At 38.6% G+C, this 25,661-nt stretch overlaps 2 protein-coding genes across 5 annotated transcripts in view; one reads left to right on the top strand and one right to left on the bottom strand.

Annotated features, from left to right (window-relative positions):
- Positions 1–1,572: 1,572 nt before the first annotated feature.
- The window catches only part of LOC126773157 (probable phospholipid-transporting ATPase IM), a 65,318-nt gene continuing 41,229 nt past the window's right edge, over positions 1,573–25,661 (bottom strand). For 3 of the 4 annotated variants that reach the window (XM_050493797.1, XM_050493796.1, XM_050493794.1), the window contains 22 exons: positions 23,345–23,403; positions 22,770–22,982; positions 19,781–19,986; positions 14,916–15,046; positions 11,824–12,023; positions 11,276–11,494; positions 11,052–11,160; positions 10,823–10,962; positions 8,836–9,015; positions 6,641–6,751; positions 6,381–6,557; positions 6,102–6,273; positions 5,913–6,017; positions 5,618–5,770; positions 5,343–5,496; positions 4,190–4,321; positions 3,859–4,010; positions 3,514–3,737; positions 2,804–3,029; positions 2,497–2,600; positions 2,223–2,396; positions 1,573–2,158 (listed from right to left, as the gene is read on the bottom strand). In XM_050493797.1, coding sequence (XP_050349754.1) covers positions 1,754–2,158; positions 2,223–2,396; positions 2,497–2,600; positions 2,804–3,029; positions 3,514–3,737; positions 3,859–4,010; positions 4,190–4,321; positions 5,343–5,496; positions 5,618–5,770; positions 5,913–6,017; positions 6,102–6,273; positions 6,381–6,557; positions 6,641–6,751; positions 8,836–9,015; positions 10,823–10,962; positions 11,052–11,160; positions 11,276–11,494; positions 11,824–12,023; positions 14,916–15,046; positions 19,781–19,986; positions 22,770–22,982; positions 23,345–23,403 — 3,746 coding nt within the window. In that variant the 3' untranslated portion in view covers positions 1,573–1,753. The remainder of the gene's footprint in view (positions 2,159–2,222; positions 2,397–2,496; positions 2,601–2,803; positions 3,030–3,513; positions 3,738–3,858; positions 4,011–4,189; positions 4,322–5,342; positions 5,497–5,617; positions 5,771–5,912; positions 6,018–6,101; positions 6,274–6,380; positions 6,558–6,640; positions 6,752–8,835; positions 9,016–10,822; positions 10,963–11,051; positions 11,161–11,275; positions 11,495–11,823; positions 12,024–14,915; positions 15,047–19,780; positions 19,987–22,769; positions 22,983–23,344; positions 23,404–25,661) is intronic. The other variant, XM_050493795.1, reaches the window with a different exon arrangement.
- LOC126773166 (cytochrome c oxidase assembly protein COX16 homolog, mitochondrial) overlaps positions 4,623–25,661 on the top strand; it is a 141,071-nt gene continuing 120,032 nt past the window's right edge. Inside the window, exon 1 of the mRNA XM_050493810.1 lies at positions 4,623–4,632. The gene's annotated coding sequence lies outside the window, so the exon portion shown is untranslated. The remainder of the gene's footprint in view (positions 4,633–25,661) is intronic.

The following is a 25,661-nucleotide window of genomic DNA, read 5'->3' as shown; positions in this document are numbered from 1 at the left end:
AATAATAAATATTAATACCATATTGTATATTAACAGTCACCACATTACTTATATAAAAAACAACTCTTAAATTACTTAAATGATGATTTATAAAAATACTAGTTTTAAAAAAATTTAAAAATATGCGCACTGTCATGTAATTTTTAAAGGCAAATAAATAGGCGCCTAATAACGAAATACTAAATAAACAGATATTATTCCAGAACTTAATCAAATCCTTGATATTACATAAAGATGCTGAAGCACTATTGATAACGGAAACAAAAACAAACAATGCAACAGTTTTTGGGTGTAGTTGGAAAACAAAAATATTTCAAATAAAAAAGTGGATAATAAATATTAAAACACCTTAAAGGAACTTTAAACAAGGAAGGAGACACTTTGAGCCATCTCTTAAAGAGATGTTACCTGTTTACTAGGACTTCGTTTCTGGTAAAATGATCTATTATTGGAACAACCTTTTCAAGTAAGGAATTTTGGACTCCCTCAGTCAATTTAAGACTACCCTTAACCTGGATGGCCTCATTCGGTCGTTCACTACGCTCAAAAGAATAAAAAAAGCTAAACTTGTGGTAAGCCAAGGCGTTGATGTACGATATTCGTCATATTGCCATTTACTGATGCGGTTTTGAGCAACTGCGCTACCCACTTTAAGCCCAGACCTGCTCCCTAGCTAATATTTATTTCCAAAGATGAAGAAATGCGTGGATTTTTTTTAACGATTTTTGTTCGTACTTGTACTTAATATTTAACATACAACAAATAATTCAAGTATTAGAAACAGAATCTACTGTTTCTAATAGTAAAGGCATAAAATAAAAATAGATTTAAGAGAGTATTTTTTTATTAAAAATTTGATACCAAAGCAAATGTATATTGTATGCAGTTAAAATTAGTTTTGATTTGTTTTAATATCTTTTTATTTAATACTTCAACAGAATTAGATTTAATATCTGTAAAAAGATTTACACAATATTAAATTGCTTTCGTCTTTTTTTAAAGCGATACAATATATTAAAAAAATAATAATACAACATTTAAAGTTTGTATTCAAGTTATCTACTTCAATTCTTGCCTATTTTAACTGCTTACCATATTGACATAAATTTAAATGCAAATTTTACTAAGGTCTCCGACATAGACGACAATTAAAAAGCATATAAAAACATTTGTTTCATAAATAAAATACTAATTGGAAAGAAGAAAATTTCTAAATCTATGTCATAAGAACAAATAATACAAATCTCGGTAACAAGTTGTTCTGATATAATTTTGCCAAGTTTACGTTTACGGCGACAATGAGCTAAAGAAAACAGTCGATGGGTAGTGCTCGCAGTAACCGGAACTTTATAATTTACACATACAAAGGAACATTAGGAGAAAACTACGCTTTTTCCGATATAAAAGAGTAATCTTATTACGTACGATAATAAATATCTATCAATATATACTCTCGATCAACAAATATAATTTAATATAGGCAATAATATATATAATACGAATTTTTAAATCTATTAACATTATCACAATACGAGTTGCGACGACATTATGCCGTCTAATAAAAAATTATGGTTCGTTTGTAACCACTTTATTATTTACAAACATTACTTTCATTCTTATATCGTACACGTCTCGTCTCTTTTCAGACATGAACACCTCTCCGCGCCGGGAGCAGTCCTCTAGGCCCGACGCGGCGACGAACGCACACTCACTCAGTCCGACCGCGCTCGCACGAGCCGCGCCACACGGGAGCTCATAAGTCGACGGAATCGAGGTCCTGCTTCGGGGCCCGCGGCGAGGGCGGCGAGGCGGAGTGCGACGCGGAGGGCGAGGCGGAGCGCGGCGACGGCGGCGGCGTGGAGGTGCGCGGGTGGAACTTGCCCGGCAGCGACGCCAGCGCCGACAGCGCGGCGTCCGCGTGCGGGATGCGGCGCATGATCTTGCCGGAGGTGATGAGGCGGCCGAAGCCCTCCTGGTGCGCGAAGGCGTACCCCGAGCGCACGGAGCGGCGCGCGCGGCGGGCGGACGGCGTGCGCGGCGCGGGCGCGGCGGCGGCGCGGCGCCAGCGCGTGCGCGCGCGCAGCCGCTCGGCCAGCGTGGGCCGGCGCCGCGACCACGCCAGCCGCCACGACACCACCGGCACCATCAGGATCATCATCTGCGGCAGAGGGGCGGTTGGTACGGGTCGCGAGCGCGACGAGCGGCGGGGGCGCGGGACTCACCGTGAGCACGGCGGTGAACCAGAAGGTGGCCTGCGTGAGCGCGACCGTCAGCGACCCCACGTAGGGGCCGCGAATGACGTAGTTGTAGAAGTAATCCAGCACGAAGTACGACACCAGCGAACCCCAAATAGTGATATGGTTGAACACTGTCCAGTATGTCGTGTCTAGTGCGATCTAAAATTTATATAATACATAATTTAAACAGCACTCATAGGAAATTTGTGATTAAAAATATGTGTATCGAGCGGTTAAGCCGTGATGCGACGATACTCACTTGCGTCGTATTGTCAATGATCAATATCGTCGCGACGACGCTCCCTAAAAGCATGTGATCTGATAATATCTTGCCGTCGGGTGCTAGTCCGTCTTTGTAAGTACCTGAACAGATTATAAAGTGTAGCTATTATAATTATAATATAAACTAAAATATTGGGGTAATAATCAAATTACAGAAGTCAACATGACGAATGAAAATAACTTTTTAGAATAAATGCACACATTATTATTATATATTATTTAAATTATATTAATAAAACTGAACCTAAAATGCATAACATAAAACCTAGTGTCGCATAGCTCACCGTATGGGATGAGGAACAAGACGAGCGAAGTGAAGCAGCCGTGCAGCGTGGACTTGATGAACTCCGTCTTGTTGAAGAGCTGGCTGGTGTGTCCGGGCGCGTACAGCTTGGGGAACTGCAGCGACGTGGCGTCCGACACGTCCTGCTCGAACACGCCCAGCGCCAGCACCGGCAGCGACGTGTAGAACAGGTTGTACACCGAGATGAACATCTCGTCGAACACGGTCTGGGGAGACACCGCTAACATGAGTCACGTTCATGGAGATCAACGACGTAACATTAAAGTATGAAAACCAATCAAGCGAATCGATTTTCAATTTTCTAAAAATAAAATATAAGAAAGACTAAATTTCCATCATTTGCCGGTCAATCAAATCAATCATCAAACGCTTTGGCTTGTTTTCGTATACGCAATCCTCTGAAAACAGTCTCTAACTACAAGCTGCAAGTTGCTTAAAGGTACACTTGTAAATTTTGTCATATCATGCCATCTTTCGATCGCATATATAAGTAGCCTGTACGGTGTTAATCTTGTCGCAATATGCAACATGACAAAAGGCCTACTATCCGGCCAAACAACTATCTATTTCATCTCTTACGTACAACGTCCAAGCTCCAGGTCGCCACTTAGAAATTCTTGATAAATAAATTCGGAGATATTTCAGACGAGACCAAGTATACTTATGATGAAATATCCATAATACACGTACCTGTGCACTGAATCCACAGAAAAACGCGAACCAAAAGTGGCAAACGGTAAATGCGAAGTTTTTGTAGAAGAAGTACCGCAGAAACTTGCACATGCGATAGTACGACCACCGGCCGTGAACGAGCAGCAAGCGCTGCAGGAAGCGGAACTGCGCTATCGAGTAGTCAGACGCCAGCACCGCCTGCATGCCTTCTTGGCCGGATATACCGACGCCTATGTGAGCCGCTGGAATACATACTACATATTCATTTCAAATGTAGGGCAAAAATTATTACAATATATTAAGCTTAGTTGGGATGGGTAGCAAAACAACTTTTTTTTTAATGATATTAAATATTCGATATACCTTTTATCATCGAAACATCATTGGCGCCATCGCCAATAGCAAGCGTGACCGCTTTTCTACTTTTCTTAATGAGTTCAACGACCATTGCCTTCTGTAATGGCGTCACTCTACAACATATCACCGATCGACAATGGAGAACTACATCAAGAAATCTGAAAACAGTGACCAAAAATTAAACAATGTAAACAGAATAATATACAATAATTGAAAATACGAACGAAAAGTTAAGCAGCCGAGTACGAGAATGAACAAATTCGTTTAATAATTTGAAATTACAATTCCAAGCTTAGATTTAACCTGAAACTACAAAAGTGCCGACAAATGAACGAACTTCTCTTCCAGCTTGGGGTGCAGGCAGTGCACGAGCGAGTGTCCGTTGACGACGATGGCGAACCCGTTGGAGTCGTCGCCGTGCTCGTGCGAGTCCGGCGCGTGCGCGGCGCCGCCCGACGCGTACTCGTTGCTGCAACACAACTCGCGTGAGCACGGAGCACGGGGCACAGAGCACGGAGCGCGACACGAGGGCACTTCTACTTGTGCGCGCCGCTTGGCTCGAGGCGTTGTAAATTTTTATTAAAATGCATTTGTGTAACCGATAGTCACATTCTTGAAAATATATGTTAAGAAAATCATATTTTACAATATTTAATTATTCAAAAAGAAAACAACATTCATAATGAGATTATATTAACATAACTTCACTAGTGTATAAATTTTTTTCAATTAACAAAAGTTCCAATAAACTCGCACACAAACATTTATGGCAAAACAGCGGTAGCAAGATCACAAAGGGTAATAAAAAATCATATCATCATTTGGTTTTTAGTAAAAATATTACCGTTTGAGAACAAATCATGAAGTCACTACACTACAGAGGGTATTAATATTATTTGTGTAATGTGAGTTTTTATTAAATAGTGTGACAGGTCGTGTGGTCTGATTTCAATTGACTGGTATAGATAAAAGAAAAACTATGATAGAATAAGTGCAAGAAGGTATTGAAAAACACAGTGAGTGTTAGGAGTAGAATAATTATTTGCTACATAGTGTGAACATCTACTTGTTTAAAAAATCTTTTTTTTTTTGTATTATACGTATAAAGTTATAAAGAAAAGTAATGTATTTGTTTAAACATTCTAAAAGTTTATTTTATTAATTGTTGCTATCAGGAAAGATATTAAGGCTGCTTTTGGACCTCTATCTTCACCCGATAAGGACTCATTTACATAATTTTACAAAAAAGTTATGTGTACATTTCTGATAGATTTATAAACAGAGCATACTATGATTTAAGGCTTACGTAAGTACGTTCGTATGGTAAACAAATGTAAAGATAAGAAGGCGAAAATCTGATCAAAGCAAAGTTACGAAAACGAGCTAAAAGTCAGCAACGTCACGTCACACACAACTACGAACAGGAGGGACGGGAGGAGGGCGGCGGGCGGGGCGAGGCGGCAGGCAGCGAGTAAGTGGTCGGTGTCTACCTGTCGTGTGCGAGTGTGTTATGTTCCCACCTAAATGTGACGACGGAGACGGCGGGCGCGTTGAGCTTGACGTTGGCGGCGCGGCCGGGCGACGGGCGCGCCGCGGCGCCGCCGTTGGCCGTGTCGGCGCGCGAGCCCTTCGCCTCCGCCGGGCCTGCGCAGTCGTTGGGTTAGGTTAGGTGTTGGCGCGGGAGCTCTTCGCCTCCACCGGGCCTGCGTAGTCGCTCGGTTAGATCGGGACGCGGGGCTACCCCGGTACGCAGGGGGCGACGTACCGTGCGGGAGGAAGGTGTTGACGACGCGTATGGAGTCCCTGCACTTGGCGAGCTGGCGCTCCACGTCGTCGTGGGCGACGCCGTCGATCACGAACACCTCCGCCATGTCGTCCGTCAGCAGCTGGCACGAGTAGCCGATGTTTATCGCAGTCTCTGCGGACGACGCAAGCGACTGCTTAAATAATTGTTATTGTCCCGAGTTCGAGCGACCGTTTTACGGCGACTATTTCATTCTTGTGACAAAATTTATTTTTAACCGTTTTACGTCGATAGTGGCCTACCGTTTTCTACTTACCTTGTTTATCTCCCGTCAGAACCCATATTTTGATACCCGCCATGCTAAGGTTTGCTATCGTTTCCGGTACTCCATCCTGTAATTTGTCCTCAATCGCCGTAACGCCTACAACGAGGAGAAATACATGAATGAGTACGAGCTATATAACCGGCGGTGGGGTGTCGCTAGCGACAGACAGAGGGCGCTGACCGATGAGGCAGAGGTCGGTCTCGATCTCCTCGTAGATGGCGTCGAGGCGCTCGTCGCGGTCGCGCAGCGCGAGCGCGGCGGCCTGGTGGCGGCGCTTCCACTCCGCGAAGCCGCGCTCCTCGAGCGGGCGCCACGCCAGCGCCAGCGTGCGCAGACCTTCGCCCGCGAATTTCTGCATACAGGTAACATGCTGCTCACTTTTGTCCATAATTGTTTAAACTATACAATTATTCGATGTCATTCGATTGAATAATATAAAACAAAATATGTTATACTCACATTTAAATGCTCCTGTGTTTTTGATCTCACTTCCTCTTGATGACTACGTTTTAATCTGTCGTATATAACATTATCAGCACCTTTAGTATATAACCTAATTTCACCATCCTTCTTCAATATCACGGACATTCTTTTTCTAACATTATTAAAATCTAATATACATAACAACTCATACACCTGGAACAAATTGATAACCGTTATAGAAAAGTGTAATTCATACATATATTAAGAACGATTTATGTGTGAATAAAATGTCTCACCTCTGTCTTACCCATAACCTCTATAGTAATAGTATTGGGCGAGCGTTCTCTGAACACAAAACCGAAATTTCTCGCCGCCGACACTAGCGCCGACTCGTCTGGTGATTGCGCCTGTAATTGGTTATCAATTTATTATCTATGGACTCAACCAATTATCTTTGTTTTATAGTAGTAAAGTAAGATTATTTATGTTTTTGCTCCGATACCAAATAGTGTAACTCTAGCAGTCTGTTCAATTAAATCGAGAAGTGAATAATAAAATGAGCATAGGGAAGATAAAATGGCGATGTAGTGGAGTTCACCTGAAGAGGAATAAAGCTGTAGGAGCTGACGAAAACCCAATAGAAATCTTTAAAGCAATGGGTGAATACGGAGTTGATATGCTACACACAATCTGTAATCGTGTCTGGGAAACAGAAAAGTGGCCAAAAGACTGGGCACACTCCTTGTTTATACCACTGCATAAGAAGGGATCAACAAAGAAATGCAACAACTACAGACTAATAGCCTTGATATCACACGCCAGAAAGTTTTTCATATCATCAACACCAGATTGCAAGCTTTTCTGAAACCTGAAATAGCTATGGAGCAAGCAGGATTCATCAAGGGTCAAGAGGAAAAAGGGAGCAGATTTTAATTCTTCGACAGATAATCGAAAAGTCTAGAGTGTTTAACGGTCCTATATCTGCTCTATGTTTCTATATCTGCTTCGTCGACTTTCGCAAGGCCTTCGAAACCGTGAAATGGCACAAGTTATGGGACGTACTCATACAAATGGGAGTACCTAACCACCTAGTTCGTCTCATTTGCCGACTATACGAGGACGGGACTGCGACTGTTCGAATAGACGACATTGACTCAAAAGGCTTTCAGACACATGCTGGTGTTCGGCAAGGGTGCATACTCTCTCCACTCCTATTCAATATATACGGAGTGTATTATGAGAATATTTTTGGTCGTAAGATATACAATTTAAAATACGCCGATGACACTACTCTTCTCGCTCAAACTAAAGAAGACATGGAACACTTGCTGACACGCTTAGAAACAATAAGCCTCTCCTTCGGACTTGCGATCAATAGAGTCAAAACCAAGATGATGATCGTGGACCGTGCTGAACTGAATCACCCAGATATATCTACGATTGGCAACTGTGAAGTAGTTCAAAGCTACGTGTACATCGGCTCCACGATCACGAACACTGGTGGATGTGAGGACGAGATTCAAAGGAGATGTGCACAAGGTCGGCTGTTGATAGGCTAAAAAGAGTCTGGTGCAACCGCAACATAACAAAAGCCACCAAAGTCCGCCTGATGAGAAGCCTGGTCTTCCCTATATTTCTTTAAGGCGCAGAAACATGGACGGTTCGACAGAAAGACCGACGCAAAATTGACGCACTCGAAATGTGGTGTTGGCGGCGACTGCTGCGGATCCCTTGGACAGCATTTCGGACTAACATCTCGATCTTGGAGGAACTAAATATCAAAAAAAAGACTATCGTCGACTGTGGAAACACGAATTCTCAAATACTTCGGACACATTGTTCGAAATGAACACTCCATGGAATGACTCGTTGTCCAAGGGCAAGTGGAAGGCAAGCGGTCGCGCGGTCGAGTACCCAAGCGTTGGACAAACATCATAAAAGCTGCAACATAGACCTCCATAGTCCAATGTTCTAGAAATGCTGAAGACCGCATCAAATGGAGACACATAGCGGGGGCTACATTAGCCAAAAACGATGCATCATCGTCAACCACGACCACTCTGTCAAGAGCGAACGACTGATAGTGGAGTTACTATCCCGAGTACCCAAAACTAAAGAGGAAATATATACAAAACTGGCATCTACCACATGAGTTAGATCACTTGAGTGACTTATGAGTTAAAATGTTGTGTGGGCCGGCAAGAACTAAATGAGTACGTTAGGGAACAGCCATAGTATGGGCATATTGGTAGGAATTAATATTATAAAACCGAAATGGTGTTCGATTTTAATTTTATTGACTTGAACCGAAGCAAGGGAAATACTGTGTGATGGTTGGACGAAGGATTAAGGTAGCAATGGGTTATGACTATAGATAAGAGATTAATGGCAAAATATATATATATAGATTTTGTCACGATAAAGAATATCTTTTTAATTGCTACAGTTTTAATAAAGCCCGGCTAAATGAATGGTTAAAAGAATACCGTACCTGGTACTCGAGCCGGCCATTCTTTTGCTCGGGCATGACGGTGTGGCAGAGCGCTAGCAGCCGGAAGAAGTCATACACGTTCCGGTCGCCGCGACGGACTGCCCTCTGTAGCTTCGCATCGAAGAACTTGAACTCCGGCTCGTACTCGGGGTTGTCGGAGAAGTCAAGGGGTTCCGTGCTCTGTGCGAGATTTTATAACGTTAAGTCATCGTTTTGACTTTTGTTTTCTTATGTTCGTTTAGATATTATACTTTGGTATATATTTATTATTATATGGCTCAATTGTTTTCGAGGAACACGTCTTTTTTTTTAATAAGATTAAGATGATACAGAATGACTTGGTTTATGAATGAAGATTACAAAGTAATTTTGGTAAATATTGATTACAAGTTAACATTTTCATCACAACGACCATTATTAACCCAAAATATAAATAATTTAAAACAAGACCACAACAAAATACAATATATTCTCATGCAAAACCATGCAATACAATTATATGCGCATCACAAACACCATGCAGCTCTGTGAAGTATGTTAATGATTGTTTGTGTACAAAGAAAAGGATTATGTGTAAAATTAGTCACATAAATAGTCAGCACTAAATCCATTGACGTTATAATACTTCAAATTGGAAGGTTAGTTAGTGTATCACTTTTATTACTTCTAGTACTGTATTAAATTGACTTATCCGCTAAAAACCACGAAGAATAAGAAATTTAATAAGACAGCCTGTTTTACAATGATTCATAATTTATTAGTCTATAATAGGAAGAAATGTATTTATTAAATTTTTTAACCATTTATAGCATATTCACTGAAAGATTAATCTAATTAATTGAATGTCACTAGCGTTAGCAGGAGAAGTTCCATATTACGGCTCCGACACATCGTACTACGAAGAGACCAAGCTGGATTACAAATAGAACCTCGATTCATACGAACCGTTTCGATCGTAATCTAAAAGGTACTCAGAGTGCACAGAGACACTCGGGAGCACGCTTCGAACGGTTCGCATAAGCCGAGGCGGGAGAGGCGGGAGAGGCGGGGGAGGCGGGGAGGCGAGAGGTCGTACGTGCGCGTGCGCGTGCGGCTCGGCGCCGGGCGTGCTGCGGCCCTGCTCGTGCTCGCGCTCCAGCAGGCGCGCCCGCGCGCCGCCCGCGCCGCCGCCCGCCGCGCCGCCCGCGCGCCGCCGCCCGCGCTGCGCACACACGCGTCACACACGGCCCTACCACCCGCGACACCGCCGCGACCTAGTGTCGCTCTCGTGCCATATGGTGCCAATCGTCATCCTATTCAATATTAGTATTTAATTTGTCCCTCGTTGGTATAGTGAGCGGTGGATATGTTTACAATTCGTTGTCTTAAATATTGTTTTGTTCTATAAAATACTGCGAATTTAATCTTAGTTCTTTGCGTTGCGGTATTGTGCATGCAAGCTATTGCGAAAAATTCTAATATGCTAGTAAATCGATGTAAATGGGTGGTAGTAACGTGTAAAAAACATTTTTACGACAACATTTTAAAAATCGCAATGACGCACATATCGGTTTTTACAAACGTTCGATGCCAATGGGTCGACAACTAGGTCCAACTGGTCGAATGATGGTAAATGCATGAAATCAGGTACAAACGTGTGTTTTGTATTTAAATTAATCGAACAAGATGAGAAACAAACACGTTTGTCAGTGAAACACATAAAAATGGACCACACACAACATGTCCAACACAAGCTGGTACAATCCGGACATATTCTTATCACCACTCAAAACTCAATTAAAACCGCAAAAATTTAAAACATGCAAATAAATCGAATCTGATACGTGCTATTTTTAATCTGTAAAAACTATTCGCATGTTCAACTCATAGTGCTGATCACGTTAGGAACAGCCTACATGCAAGTACGCCGTATCTCTAAATAATCATCAGTGCCTGGCTACTCGTGAAGTATTCGATAAATTGTTATCCTAAAACTCGTGTAACTTACGTCTGTGAGTTCGATCGTCTCGCCCGTGTTCTCGTCAACGATGTCGCCGTAACAAACCCCGGCTATCGAGCACTTGTTGAAAGTCATTATGTTTTGTGTTAGGGTACCGGTTTTATCTGAGAATACGTATTGGATTTGACCTGAAAAAAAACAAGATAACAAATAAGTATCAAAAATTTTGATTAATATGACAATAGTAGTAATCTTTGATATAAATATTCTTTTTTACCTAACTCCTCGTTCAACGTTGTTGTTCGCGCCTTAGCCGCTGTTCCAGTCTTTTCGTAATACATTTTTTCATCCCAATTTATTAAAAAACTCTGCGCAAATCTTATGACCTACAAAATACACAATGTTTCAAAGGCATCACAAACATATTTATATAAAACCAATAAACACATTTTTTATAAGGTACATCGAGTAGAATAATTAACGATAAATAATATATGATACCTCGACTGAGACGTAGAGCGATATGGGCACGACGGTGTTCATGACAATCGCGTATGAAAAGAATACGAGCAGCGCGATGACGATGGCGCCCGATGCGGGCTCGGCCGGCACCAACGTGTCCCACGGCAGGTAAGCCTGGAAGTAGCGTCCAACCAGCCACTCCCACACGCCACATGCCACCGTGCAGAACACGCACATCGACAGCAGGAACAGCACTATCTGAGGAGCCAGCGCACATCTCATCGCACTGTCGCTTTCGTTCATCGAATTTAAGTTCCATATTCTAATTAAAGTATCATAAGGTGTAGACTCTTTGAAATACATTATTTTTCTCCGTTTTTGTTTGTGAATCCAATGATTACAATAAAAGAAAGTAGTGAAACTTAAAGTAAACAAAAGTATTAACTGATACTTTGAATGGATATCGATACTTTTAATCCCCGAGAACAACAAGTTCGTAAGAAATAGAAAACGAAACTGTCTATAAACATATAAAGAATACGCGGAAAAATATTCTCGTGCACAATTTAAAAGCAAGGTGTACTTACCCCTATAATAAGAAAATTAAGTAATCTATCTATGCTGGTGCGCTTGAACTTTGTCTTGCCGGAGTTCTGCATGAGCTTAGTGTCCTTCCCGGCGAATACCACCACGCCGTAGCACCACGACGTGTTCCGCAGCACGCACCCGCGCAGCAGTATCTTATCGTTGTCCAACGAGAAGTGCTGATCGCGCCAGCTCAGCGTACCTGTATACAGTTTATTATAGATTATAAGATTTTAGAGTTTAAATAGGCGTTTACGTATTTTCTAAGGCGCGGGTGTGTAACACCATCTTAACTGAAGCGGCTTGTTGCTTAGAGTTTCTCGACAGAAAATTCAATAAACTGAATTTATGCGACCCTGCATTCGATCTTACGATATGGTGGTATGAAGAACAAGGCAGGTTATATAAGCAAAAGAAATAAAATATACTTTATAACTACTGTACGATAATTTTTCAACCTATTATTTTTTTTTAATTTTTACGCCCAATTATACATTATAATATATTCGCCTTTTTTAAATATTAACTAACTTGTTAAACTGTGCATACTTCTGAATGTTTCATTAATAAACTCGTAACATATTAATCCTTAAATAATTCGTATACCACTTGAAATTTACGAAAGAGCTTACCGGTTACGTCAGAGTTTATCTCAAAGTGTTGGATTTCCCAACAAACGGCGTCTGAATCATCGCCCTTTTTAATTTATTGTATTCAATGTTAGGAAACCTAATTTACATATGATGGTTATTTATTACAAGTTTAACTATTAGCTTTACAATGTTATCAAGCAAGTATCTAACTAATATTGTAAATACGAAAGTAACTGTGTCTATCTGTTATGATATTATGGCTTAACTACTGAAACGATTTATGAAACTTGGTATGAAGCAAGCTCGAACTCCAATGATAGACATAGGCTATACTTAACACAGTCCGCTTCCCCCTAACATGCCGTCGAATACTTGTCTATATATACATAGGCAAAGAAAACGGTTCAGTACCTTATTATTATGCCCTTTATTTTTCAATCGATTTTCTTTTTGTTTTATATATATTGACGTATTATGCTTATCGTTTAAATAATTTAACGAATCATTGGGAACATTCAAGTTTATTTAATTTATGTTTTCCTCAAATTTTAAATAATCATTGTAGTCGAATTCCGACTGAGCAAACTCTAATATTAATTATTCTGCAAGATATATTTTAAAGGTCGGTTCAACTTTGTATGATAATCGCGGCTTATAATAGATTAAACATTGTGGATATACTCGTAGCATTGTTGCACATTTGTATTTAGAAATTACAAGTTACAAGCACATAAAATAAAACACTGATAAGGATAGAGTATTTTTACAGCAACGTTGTAAAGTCGTACAAAAAAAATACCATTTATTTTATTTTGTTATATTCGTATGTATTCTCAGACTTACAGTTGCTAATAATTATTTATTTCGGTAATATTATATTATTTAATTACTCAATATTGTATACATTACATAGATAGAACAAATTGTGCAAACGCGTAAACTGAGTATAAAGTAACAGCCTGCATGTTTCTAAGGACATGTAGGGCTAAGACCTCTTCTCCGTTTGAAGAGAATGTTAGTGGAATGCACTACGCTGCTCCAATGCGGTTTAGTGAATATACATGTGACAGGTTTGAAAACAAGAACATGGAGGTTTCCTTCATTGCCGAGCACGAGAGTAATTATAAACTCAAATTAAGCACATGAAAATTCAGTGGTGCCTGCTTGAGTTTGAATCCACAATCTTCAGATAAGATGCCGATGTTCTAACCACTGGGCCATCTCACCTATGCGTTATATAATTAAAAAATATATACTTTAAACATACAAAACAATCTAATGATTTTTTGAGGTATACTTTTGGATAGTAATAATACTCGCTAAGATTCTTTCGCCAGTTCTTCTTAAGGTAGAGTATTTTTTTTTATTCGAACCGGTGGTAGTTTCTTATTTCAGACAATAAATAAGCAAGTGTAATGATTCTATGTTGAATAAAGTAATTTGATTTGATTCAAATATATATATGTATAGTTTGAGTTAGTGTACATAGTGAAGTGTTAGCACATAGACGGAGTAAGGCAATTTTAGTTAACGAGGTAAAAAGCAATTTCATCCGTCAATTACTAGCTAATTTTGCAGCAAAATCATCGTTTAGTTACGAAACCGCAGATTGCAGCGCGCGGTGTTCTGTAACGTGATTGTACGTACCTATCGATACAATAACACGGAACGACTCGCGAGCGGCATTTATGATAAATACTAATAAATTTTCGATTGCATATTAGTTTAAAAAAGCCGAGATGGCACAGTGGTTCGAACGCGTGAATCTTAACCGATGATCGTGGGTTCAAACCCGGGCAAGCACCACTGAATTTTCATGTGCTTCATTTGTGATTATAATTCATCTCGTGCTTGACGGTGAAGGAAAACATCGTGTGGAAACCTGCATGTGTCTAATTTCATTGAAATCCTGCCACATGTGTATTCTACCAACCCGCATTGGAGCAGTGTGGTGGAATAAGCTCCAAAACTTCTCCTCAAAAGGGAGAGGAGGCCTTAGCCCAGCAGTGGGACATTAACAGGCTGTTACTGTATATTAGTTTTAGATACCCGTTAGGATTACAATTTATTTACACGAATTTGCTGTTTATGTAAAAGGCCGTTTACAAAATATGTTCTAATTAAAAGAAAAAACTTGTTACGTCTTTATCTATGACTGCTAGTTGCTAGTTAGTTAAACAATGCTTTGTCTTTTTCTTTGGAATGTCAAATCAATGATGATGGATCAGATCAGTGTGAACATTTTTTATTTATAAAAAATAAGGAAATAAATAATCAGTTTTTAATTTAAATAAACAAAGCCACGACACTACACCGCACATATCATTACATACAACCTTTATTGTAATAGCTTACCCTATTATTGTAATATAAATGAATTAAATAATTATATTTCATTGAATCTTTATAATAAATAACTGTTACGTATGGTACTTTATATTGTACATAACGAAACATCCTATTTATTTAGAACATGTTATATAATTTGCTGTTTGACATACCGTCGAACTTATTAAGTAGATTGTTTGGCGTTTCACAGACGATCTCGCCGTCGAACGCGCCGAGTTGTGCGTCGTCCTGGCCCATCGCGGCCGTTTCCAGAAGGCACTGACGACATTTTAAATTTGTCTCCCTAAAAACCAAATACACATTATTATTTCACAAAATATTGTAAGCAAACAAAATATGTTTGATATTAATCTTTTACATTATCACAACGCAACAAATACAACACTTATTCTTATCAGTAACTGCTGCAAGAGACACATTCACGATTCAAATGTAAAAAATTATGAGAAAGAAAAACGTTTACAATAAATCATAAAATCCAAAAAAAGTTTAAATACCATTTTTATTATTTATTTTTTCGAAAAAAAAAAAATGTTATTGAGGTGTTTGGTATTTTCTAGAAAAATCCTTTGTTTTTATGGACATCACATTTTAACAATATATTTAATTCCTAAATTTTACTACAACAACAATACAAAGTTAAACGTTTGATTATAAATACCGCGAATAGCTCTCTTTCACAAGATTTTAATCAAACTGATAGCAGCTGCATTACCCCAAATTGAAATGTCTGACATTTTGCTTTGAAAGAAAGTATAGTAACACCAGGCAAGACTTATCACATCAGTTATATTGCGGCTGAAGTTCACCTTTTTTTTTTTCTCTCGTTGGAAAAACACATTTATGTGTTTCCCCCACATGAGGTGGGGGGGTATGTGGGACTCGCCGGCGCTGAAGGCGCCGGAATACCAGACCACCAAAAAACCAGCGGTACCCACTCCATCTTTTCGAGGGACGTCACGGGATCGCTTGCGCATACTACCGTGCCGTCCCGACGGTTGGCCCGCTTCTGCGGGCCTCCAAATCCTAGGGGGTACTCGGGGTACAGAGACCCCCTGGCCCCGGCGACACTCACGGCGGGAGGAGAAGATGCGCATAGCGCCGGCGTCTTCTCCCCGGTCTTCTTCGGCGAAGCGGGTCAGCGGAGGCACTCTCCTCGCGCTCCCGCTCCGCGGCCTCCTTCTGCGACATGACATTTTCGCAGAAGGAGACCATCTCCATCCAGCACCTTTCGCTACCAAGCATGGCATTTATCACGCTCGGCAGCGAAAGGTCTCCGCCGATTAAAGTCGCCAGGGAAAGGCGCTGAGGCCCCCAAGCGGCACACTCCATCAGAGTGTGGCATGCCGTGTCCGTAGGCGCACCACACTCGTGGCAGGAGTGCTTTACCTCCCGCCTGACTATTCCGTGCAGGTACTTACCGAAGCACCCATGTCCAGTAAGCACCTGAGTCAGTCTGAAGGTCAGTGTGCTGCCTTTTCTCGTTACCCAGCGACTCAAGTGGGGACGGATCGCCTCCACTGTCGCCAGGCCTGCTGATGGGGACCTCAGATCCTCCTCCCACCTGCGAATCAGGGCTTGCTGGGCGAGAGTCCTGATTCGCAGCACCTCCTCCAACCCTGGACAGTCGCCACGCGACCTCACTTCCGCCCGGAACCGGTACACTTCCGCGAGCAGCTCCGCCTGGAGCTCCCAAGGCGGATCGCCCGCGAGAAGTGTTGCCGCCGTCCACGACACCGTACGATATCCGCGTATCACCCTCACCGCTATGATTCTCTGCGGCCTTCGCAAGAGAACCTTGTTCCGAGCGGTGAGAGCGTCCACCCAGATGGGAGCACCGTACAGAGCCATGGACCGCACAACACCGGCGTATTATCGCCGGCATGGCGTTTCCGGCCCTCCTACATTTGGTAGGAGCCGGCTTAAGGCAGCAGCAGTGTTGATGAGCTTCGGGCCAAGTTGGACAAAATGCTGCCCGAAGCTCCATCTTCCGTCCAGGGTCAGGCCCAGATACTTCATGTGGGCCTGCACCTTAATCACCGTCTCCTGGACGGTGATAAACGCCCCTCGAGGGGGGCCTCGACGTGGACCGTGGGCCTCCGTTTTTGAGATGGAGACCCTCAAGCCGAATATTCCTATGCGGTCCACTGTGAGCGACGTACCGACTTCGGCCAGGCGAGCCGCCTCCTGATAATTCCGCCCTGTCGCCGTGATGATAGTGTCGTCCGCATAGCTGAAGCTCACCTTCTCCCAATACGAAAACTGGGATTTACACCTAAGGGTCGCATTCTAATATAATTATTATTTTAATTGAAAAATCGGTTATTGACTAGGAGGATACACCGCAAAATCACACGACGCAAGTTTTATTTTGGCGGTTTAAATTACGGACCATTGTACATGTACGGAATTTGGAATAAAATTTGTCATGATTCATGTCAATTCTAGGCTGAGACGCTTGTCTATTATGAACAATAGAGCGAATAGTTAAAATCGCATCAAACTGAATTTGTATTAAACCAAAGATATTTTTACCTAGCAAATTTTGAAACTCGAGTGTGTGAATAGAATTATTAGAGAAATGGGGAAAAATATATAATATAACCACACTTTTCGCAATGCGGATCATTGCTGAGGGCTAGGCCGCTACAAATTTGACAATGTGAGGTGCAGCTTTGAGCCGCACACTATAAATCGCGAGGTGTGATTTCGCAATGCGGCCTTGGCATTAGTCGATATTTGTTGAGCTCACATTTGGTGCTATATTTCCTGGCCTAAACTAGACTTTAGCGGACGACTATCATTTATGATTTTATTTGTTTAGTAAATTAATAATTAATTACATAAAATTTGACCCAATGATAAGCGAGGTCAATAATTATATTATGATAAGAAATCATAAGTCAAAGAGATCAGAAAAATTATATATGTATATCATTATCTGAATTGATCGCAGTCCAGTTGCAACCTACTCGACCTTCCTTGACATCGAATTTATTATGACTTGGCCCAATTTATATTTAAATATACATTCGAGATTGTTAAAACTTCTGCTATAAGTAGGTAGACCTAATCTACAATTACAAGGAAAAGCGAAAAATACTCAATGTTGTCTTAAACCGGTTTAGATAAAAACAAAACTGCACGATTACATTGGAAAAGTCTATTTTCCTATTTCACCTTAGGAAATCGAACTTATTGATATTGAAAAAACACACAAACCTGTATTAAAATAACCGACCTTATATATATAATAACCTTCTCATTATAGGACACTACGACATGACAAAATGTTTGTTTACTACATATAAAGACAGAAAAAGTTACAGTCAATACTAAACTAACTTTAAATAAATTTGTATATAATATCTTCCAGTGGAAGATTATTCAATCGAATGATTTTATTAATTGTATTTTTAAGTTGATTATAAGTGCCAGATTGTTGTTCCTGCCTTCCTAGTATTTTTTTTTATTCTTTAATAGACGTTGCCTCGACCTGTTCTTTTATATACTGTTTGAAAATTGTGTGCAATAAAAAATTAAATAATAAATAAATATTAATCGTTAACAATAAAAGTTTGACGGTGAGAACGAAAGTTATTTATCAATATATAAATCTATATCTAAATCTTTGACTTCTAACCACAATTCATTGTTAGTTCGTGCTAATCTCTTAAATGGCGCATGTTTTCCTAAGTTCGTTCTTTGTTTCTTATTTTAAATAGATTACAATGATTTCTTGGTATTCTAAAACGTATTTTAATATGAACCACTAGGTTAGGATAATCCTTGTAAAACTATTCAAATGATTGTATAAGAACTTCATATTCAGTAGCTTCCGTCGGGCAGATAAAGTCACGATGCAAAACTTATTTATATAATAATATCCTGGGACATTTTCACACACGGCCATCTGATCCCAAATTAAGCTTGTACAGAGCTTGTACTATGGAAACCAGACAACTGATATACTATATATACTATTTTTCTTTTGTAAATATATACTTATATAGATAACTACATCCATATTTAATTTGTTTATCTATATAATTTAATTGTCCTAATATGTAAACATCGGTAATTCACGTATTTTTTTCAGTTATATATATTAAAACGTTTTAAAAAATAAAATTGTCGAACTCTGTAAAAAAACCTAATCAGAATTATTTGTGCTACACATAACGAGTCCTTTCATTTCATACGCCACAAGCGCCAATCAAAAAATATTTCTAATTGCTAGCCAAAACGTACCTTCAACATCAGAATTTATTTAACCATGGTATACGTCCCGTGATTGGATTCCGTAGCTTTGTACGACATTTTTCTTTTTTTATCCAACCTTTGGAAATAGCGGCGATACGTGAACGGATAGACAGACAAATGCGAGAGCGATCCCATAAAGCTTTATCGTCAGATATAGGTAATTTATAAAATTTTGGTAATATCGTCTGAAGGCCATTCTAAATATAATAAGTTAAATTTTAACTCTAAATCAAGAGGTGTGATGAACTGACGAAAATTTCGTCGTAAACAAAGTTTGCCAATACAGCAACATGACAGCCTATGACGTCAGCGACATTAACGTTCAAAATCCGCGCTAAAAATTAAGTTATTTATATCCCATGACATTTCTTATGACGGCGTTTTTGGCAATCGCAGCATTTACTTTACGCCATCTGCCATGTTGTATTTAATTCAATCGTAAATACTGATATCAAAATAGGTAAGTGCTAACTGGAGAAAAATATAAACGGTTTCTTATACACTAAAACATAATATTTTGTTTATATTTGAAATCAGTTTTATAAACAAAAAAATGCTATCTTCATTTGAACCGTGAACAATTTTATATTTGTTGTGACGAAATTATAACACTCAGAATTTTTCCAAGAATTTAAAGACACCGTATTTACATTACTTATGTAAATGTTTTACATGTACATACAAAGAAATATAACGAATAAGGTATAAATGAATGATAAATTGATAACACAGTTAACGAGGTCGATAAACATACCCGTCCAGTTCTGCAGTCTCTATATAGCAGAGCCCGTTAGGCTCCGAACTGCTGAGCAGCAGAATATCAGCCGCGACGAACTGGTCGTTCTCCAGCCGGATGACGTCTCCCACCTGAACAGACGCCCACTTCTCCTCCACAAGCTTGCCATTACGCAATGTCTTCGCCCGCCTGTGATTCACTTGAGAGTCGTTCTGATGACGTTGCTGTAATTAACATGTCTCGTTAAAATATGAACTCAATGATTTAAGAATAGCTTATTTTTAATGGGACTGACATTTATTTTTGATATTTTGATCTCAGATATTTATATTCTGTATTAAAAAAAAGTATTTCTGGTAAATAACAAAATTGATTAAAGAACTGCTAAATCAATATTTAGGGCATTTCTTGTTAAGCTTTCTATGTGCAAATCACATAGCATAGAAACAAACGACATTTTGACGTTCTCCTGACCGTTTTTGGCCTAAAGGCTGACGTTATACAATTCGGGTAACTACTATGACGTATATCTACTAACATCGTAATACTCTCTTTTTCTAACTTAAAGTGTAATATCATCCGTTATCTTACGTTACTCATATCCGCACAAACAAATATGTACCTATAATGGAATGAATATATTGTAAATATAATATTTCTTCGAAACAATAAAAAATTTTTAATACATAGGTAAAGATTCAGGCCACAGGTTGGATGCAATACCCTCTAAAAATCTTGGGATACTTTCGAGACTATAAATATTTTCGCATAACAATAGGCCTCGGGTCGGAACAATGCTATGCTTTGAAAACAGATAACCGTGTCGAAAGGAGGTGGATTCTTTTGGATTACCTTCCTTTTCGAATGGACTCATGTAGAATGTATTCTTAAAGATACAATTAAAAGGGCACTTGCAACCAAGTGCGCACTGGAATCAGGTGTCACTTATACTGGTTTTCAAGAAACGATACAGGCCACTTTATAAAAGCTGAATGACTGTTGATGGTGGGCGCTGCGAAAACTGCTGAAGCGAAGCGGCGCAAATATTCGTCTCTATTTACATATTACACCTTGTGCCTTTCAATTTAAGCACTTGGCCTTTTGAGTTAACAATTTCAAGTGTTTGTAATCCTATACTAGGTTATACCGTTATTTAAGTAATAATTTTCTAAACGTCATTCTGTAATATAAAATATTAGATGTGATACGAATTATTATTACGAATATTAGAAAATATTACGAATTATAGCTATATTTTTAATCTGGCAACAAGAACATTGACAGATACTCTTTATGGCGGGAAACTTATAGACTTTGAATTATCTTTAAAAGCATTGCAGATTCCGTGTTGAGATCTAGTTCTCGCACAATTAAGAACAAAAAACAAAAAATGAAAATGAAACAATATTGAAATATAACTTCATTAGAAATGAATCAAAACTGAGCACCTATAAAATATTTTTTTGAAGTAAATTATCGCTTTATAGGTCATAAAAAATTATAAAACTTAGATTTAATCTATGAACTTAGTTCGAATTTTATACATAAAAAATGTTACAGTATAAATCATTTCTTTGTTTAGTAAGCCGTAGTGATTGTAGAAAGAACAGTCTTATTAATAAATAATTCATAGTAGAGTTTGCTTTCTTCATACAACTAACAGAATATAACTATTGGAGTTATTTAGAAGGCCTTGATAAGTTTAATGTGGGTAACATGGATGATATGAATATGAGTCAGACATCACTCATTAGTATGTTATTGATATGACCGATTGAAAGATATAAATTTTCTTACTTTGAATGATTTTAAGGTTGTTTAATATTTTATTTATTTATTTATTTAGGATCACCAACATCGCATACAGTAATAATTACAAAGTAAAAGTTTACAAACTAATAGGTTTACAAACTAAGAGTAAAAGTTGCCATACTTATAAGTAACCACGACATGCAAAAATGACATCTTAAATAATAATGAAAGAAAAGATAAATAAAGTAAGTTTTGTATGAAATTAATTTAAGGATAAATAATAAACGTATTAAGACGCTCTAACAACACTGCCTTCGAAAGCTCTAAAAAGCGAGATGGCATAAATAAACAGGTCGGTCAGCCTCCGTTAGTTGTGTTCGTACAATACTGACAGTAAACGAGGTATTAAAAATAGTTACTTAATAAAATAAATATGAATTTTATTAAGTAGGTTTATAATACTATCTTGTATATAAAATATATGTTGGTATATCCGTTTGAGATTAATAGGCTTCGACGCCATTTGATCGATTAACATGGAAATTGGCAATATGCATATATATGTAGCGTTCAAGCATTCTCAAGCAATCGCCATAACTATCGGTTTATTATTATATCATCAGTATTGTATGTAATTCACTGCCTCGTTGGCGGCCTTACATCAAGCCACTAGGCTTGATGTAAGGCCGCAGAACCGGAGGTCTTGGGTTTAATTCTCATGTCGGGCCACTAAAAAGTATTTGGGTTTTTCTGTCAGAAAATTCTCAGTAGCAGCCCGGAGTCTGGAAGTTGGAAGTGTGTACACTCCCTTGCCTCGGAAAGCACGTAAAGCCGTTGGTCCTGCGCCTGAACTCTTTCCGGTCCTGTCGGATTGCCGTCCCATCGGATTATGAGAGTTAGGTAATAGAGAGTGCACTTGTGTACTGCGTACTTAGCTAATCTCTCTTGAGATTGGCCGCCTTGACCGAAATCGGTCTAGAGGACATTATGTAATTATGTCATCAGTTAATCATTCTGATTAAGGTGGCCATGAAATTTCATATATAAAATAATTCCACTGTTAATATTGAAACTAATAACTTCCGAGGTAATCGACCGTGACACACGGACAGTCCGCCTGACACACACGCGATGTGTCACTTCAGTCTATTTTTTATCTCTAAACGTTTACATTGATAAAGCTTACAAATATATCATTTATTACTTAATAGATAAATAATTTAAAAAACGCAACAAAGGAATTCAATTTACTTACGAAGTCGTCGTACGCGTCTTTAACGGCAGTGAGAGCGAGCACGCCGATGAGGGGTATCGCAGTAGTGATGGGTGTCAAGGAGGATATGGCAGGTATGAGCTGCAGCACTAGCAGACAAAGGAAGTAAAAATTGGCCAGTCGCTGGAACTGCTCCAACAAATTCAATGGCAGGAACGTGATGATCGAGTACTTCGAGGTCTTGATATAGTTATTCTGAAATAAAAGTTTATATAAAAAATGCAATCATTAACATTTTTATATTTTTTATAAAAAAAGCTAAAAAGCAAATAAATTTCAAAACTAGGCACATAACACCAACGTACATCTTTTACAACTTATATATAATAATAAAAATCGCTGTCATTGAAGAAACCCCGATTCCATGAATGTATAAACAAATGGAATCTTTGCCAACTAGACATTGAATATAAAATATTCTGCTAAGACACAAAATCAACGTAGGTTTTCATCATTATTATTTATTTAAAGTTGTTTTTCGGTTTTTAATACTTTTTTAATAATTATTGAACTTGACGAAGTTAAATGTAATGGAAATACAAAAATCATTAACTTACAGCGTAGCGGAACTGCGCGTTGTACTCTCGGTTGTTGGCTTTGATTCTCCGTTCATTCTCTGCAACAAAGAATTCAAACGATTAAAGCGATGGTTACTTTATAAAAATCGTACTTTAATAAATGAGGACTAATGAAAACGTTTTTCATATTGGGCTCGGTAAAATATTTTCAAATTGATAAAAAAAAATATAATTATAAATGTTATCAAATCCAGAGAAATCTTAATGCTTATTATTTCATCGACTTATGTTACTGTTTACAGAATGCATATTTCTATTTATATTTGAACTTATACAATAGTGACGAAGTGCACATGACCTAGTCATATACATATCCACAAGTACGGATAGGAAATTCGAAACGTAAATAATATAAAGTTCAATACGTGAATACAATAACGCAATCTTTGTATCAATTTGCTTATACATACAATATATATGAATGTATTCTGCACTGCAAACGAATCGATCGTATTACATTCGCACAACTAAACGTTAAAATAAAACATGAATATAAAGCTTGCTTGAGTCACGTTAATAAAATATAATTCATATAGAAGTAAGGCACGTTAAAATACAATGCATTCAATTGAAGCGTGCTCACAACGTAAACGTAGTTACACGGCTTCCTCAAGCTCCACACTTGACAGCGAGACATAACATGCATTACGTTCTACTGCACTGAACCGATTACGATATATGAAATAACGGTATTTAAGAAAAAATAAAACGGTGGACAATTTTATTAAGTCTATTCAAGAATTTCAATTTTTCGACTGGCATTTCTTCTTACCAGGAATAAACTATCGTTAGACTTTAGTTATAGCCGAACCAAGTACAGTAGTCGGAAACCTTAAGTTCGTGAGATCAAATTGTTCTGTAATTATAATAATACAGGTGCCGCTAAATTTCTTAACTATAGCCAATTTCAGCGGCAAACCAAGTAGAGATATCCAAACTTCAGAATGACATCTTATGCGATGGATTAATAGCTATATTACGCACTACAGTTCATTTTTATACAAAACACTATTATTCCACTTAAATACTTTACTTTACTGCTTTAATTATACTTCCGATCCCGGAAAAATAGCTGACATTGAAAACGTAGTTTGTTTTTCAAGAACCCTTCATGAATACCATAGATTGTTTTATACCAATTATGTCATGCCAATGGCTATGTTGTTCATTATTTTTTACTCCACCTACCATTGGAATAGGCTAACAGCTAAGTAGCTTAGCGGCAGCTATATTATTATAAATACAGAACAAGTTGATCTCACGATCTAAAGGCTTCCGACGAGGAACTTGTAATACTAATTCATATATTGTATTTATCACTTCTCGACTTCAAATAAGGTAAAGTTTGTATATTTTTTTATTCTTTTTTTAGTTACATTTAAGACGATTTGGATAAATTAACTTTTTTTTAAAGATGGTCCCATATATAGTTCGTTAAGCTGAGATGGCCCAGTGGTAAAAACGCGAGAATCTGAACCGATGATTGTAGGTTCAAACCCGGGCAAGCACCACTGAATTTTCATGTGATTAATTTGTGTTATAATTCATCTCGTGCTGACGGTGAAGAGAAACATCGCGAAACCTGCATGTGTCTAATTTCACTGTAATACTGCCACTTTGGAGCAGCGTGATGGAATAAGCTGCAAAACCTTCTCCTCAAAAATAGGAGAGGAAGACTTAGCTCAGCAGTGGGACATTCACAGGCTGTTACTGTACTGTATATAGTTCTCTGACGGTACGTCATACGTTTTTTAGATCGGGATGACATCAATGTGCTTTACATATATTTTGTTTTATTCATCAATAACGGTACATCCATCTCCAATTATTTGAATTGGAATTATTATGTGATTTGTGTTTATAGTTCATCTAGTACTCAGTGACAGGAAATTCCGTCAATGTTCCTACTCCAAGCTTAGTGTAATCAGCTCCAATCTTTCTTCTTAAAAGGAGTGGAGGACATATGGCAAGTAGGCTAAATCATCTATTTTTTTGTCGCAATTGATTCAGCAGTTTCCATAGTATATATATGTCGCTTCCATTAACGTTCACTTACTGCCGGTCGCCCACTTGCCTATAGTTCAAGTTATTTGACACACAATATTAATGATTATTAACATTAATAATATAATAATTGTAATGCTTTTTTTTATATAAATTACCCTTTACACTTCGTAATTTCAACTAGTACTTTCAGATATCTTATATCATAGTCATAAAGTCGAGTCGCTAAATTGTTTGACGCCTTAAATTATAAATGATAATTAAGTAAAGAGGTATAAAGTATTTGATTAAA

This window comes from Nymphalis io, chromosome 14, assembly GCF_905147045.1.
Source record: "Nymphalis io chromosome 14, ilAglIoxx1.1, whole genome shotgun sequence".
NCBI lineage: Eukaryota > Metazoa > Arthropoda > Insecta > Lepidoptera > Nymphalidae > Nymphalis > Nymphalis io.
This window is presented reverse-complemented; position numbering and strand designations above follow the sequence as displayed.